The sequence below is a fragment of the Amphimedon queenslandica genome, unplaced genomic scaffold (assembly GCF_000090795.2).
Source record: "Amphimedon queenslandica unplaced genomic scaffold, v1.1 AMPQUscaffold_10989, whole genome shotgun sequence".
Classification (NCBI taxonomy): Eukaryota; Metazoa; Porifera; class Demospongiae; order Haplosclerida; family Niphatidae; genus Amphimedon; species Amphimedon queenslandica.
The window spans coordinates 1-1,993 of NW_003548765.1; the positions used below are offsets into that span (position 1 = coordinate 1).

At 35.5% G+C, this 1,993-nt stretch overlaps 1 protein-coding gene across 1 annotated transcript in view; it reads left to right on the plus strand.

The window, feature by feature from the left end:
* Nucleotides 1-424: 424 nt before the first annotated feature.
* The window catches only part of LOC100634416 (UDP-glucose 4-epimerase-like), a gene marked incomplete at its 5' end in the record, with an annotated part of 2,433 nt that continues 864 nt past the window's right edge, over nt 425-1,993 (plus strand). Inside the window, one exon of the mRNA XM_020005745.1 lies at nt 425-572. Within this exon, the coding sequence (XP_019861304.1) occupies nt 425-572 (148 nt within the window). The remainder of the gene's footprint in view (nt 573-1,993) is intronic.

Below are 1,993 nucleotides of genomic sequence, written 5' to 3' on the forward strand. Positions count from 1 at the left end.
TTTTCATTTTTGGCAAAATTTGGCCAATGACTCTGTACTAAAGCACAGGGACTTTGCTCCGATTTTTCAGTAACTTTTAAAATTCTTAAAAAATTCAATGTTGATCAGAATCAGCTCAAATTTTCTACATAACGTAAGAACATGTACATGTACATGTATATGTATCAGAAAAATTATAAAAGTAGAGAATTCAATACTTTTCATTTTTGATGAAATTTGACCAATGACCCTTCAGTAACGTGGTAGCATTACTAAGTAGGATTCACCCCACTTCAAAATGGCTGCCACAACTTTTTGGTACAGGGACTTTGGCCTGATTTTGGAGCAACTTTAAAATTTTTCTGACAAGAAGCACTATGCCAAAATCCTGTGGGAAACCCTGTCATAGACTACCAAGATACCGGGTCACATTCTCTTTTTGTAGAATTCAAAGTTGAGAACATTTGGATTTGACATTGTGACAGAAGATGAGAAGACAGTGTATCCGTTAGCAACAGAAACACAAAAGGAAATGGAGGAGTGGCTCCTGACCCTGGGTAAAGCTATAGGACTCATTGAAGAAGAAGACACAAGTAATGGCAGCATGGGATATTATCATAAAAAGTAATGTATTTATTTCTTCAATGGGATATTAATATAATGTACGTGTATGTATTGGATCTTTCTTTCTATTCTCTTCAATTTACTCTTAATTGTACATGTACATTTACTGTACTTGCATATTCAAAAGGTCAAATCGCTCATTATATACAATGTAGATATAAACTACCATCATTTGCATTACCATATTTCATCTATAAATTATGTTAATATCTTGTAGTCATGCTGAGTCAGTTCACACAGTATACTGTGTCTGTCACACTATTAAAGAAATAAATGGAATTATGACTCTATAGTAAATGCTTACATTGCTTACCTTAGTGTGTTTTTATGGATCATTGACTAGGCACTTTAATTTGCTATTGTGTTCTATTTCTGGCACGAGTCAACTCTATTTCTCTCTCATTTTTTTGCTTACTATGTGTGTATTGTACATGTACAGTATTTGTTATTTGGATGTACATTATATCTTATTTACATGTACATGTATGGTACTGTACTTGCATGTTCAAAAGGTCAAATTGCTCATTCTGTCATTATTACTGTCTGTCATTATGTCCTCTCTCCCTCTCTACCTATTAATCATGGCTACTGAGAGAGCAGGAGGGGCCTAGAGGGAAGAGTATAAACTGCTCTATATTTATAATTATAATTTGATATTAATTTTGAATTGGCACATTGGTGTAAAGGGATCCAAATCATGCTTTTAAAGATAAAGTTTGTGGGGGCCTCTTTTGCTTCTTTGGGCCTGGTAATTTTTTGCAGGGGGGGCTAGAATTTCTCCCTCTGCCACCTCCTCTTAGTGGGCCTGTGTGAGATAATACCTTAGAGTGACTTTACTAAAAAAATAAAAAGTGAAAAAAGATACTAAATTTTGCGATTTACCACTAGGTAGATTTTGCTGGTATTAAAAATTGCAATTAAGTAATTATTACTAATAGTTATATGGCATCATGATGTCATTATTAATAATTGTGATTTTTCACCCAAATGCAAAATTTGCAATTAATAGTACCCGCATTTAAAAGTAACCTTAAAGGAGCACGGACACGGAAGCGCGTCATCTTGATTTTTAGACCAAATAATCAAGATGACGTAGTGTTTCAGCTCACGTGAGAGGGACAAAATGGCGACCGTCAAAGCTCACCTACGAAGAAATAATGCTGGACTGGAGGCTTGGTACTAAGCATCATAATGCTAGAAATCCTTCAGTAAGTGTATGTATGAAAAGGAGTCACTGTGAAGACACTTACAAGTGAAGATCCAGAATCCATTGTATCACACGGCTCACAATGCCACACCCTTTGTTGGTCCGTATTGAAGCCATAGCATGCATGCGCTTCCGTGTCCGTGCTCCTTTAAGGTATTAGGTGTACATGTATCACTATCATTG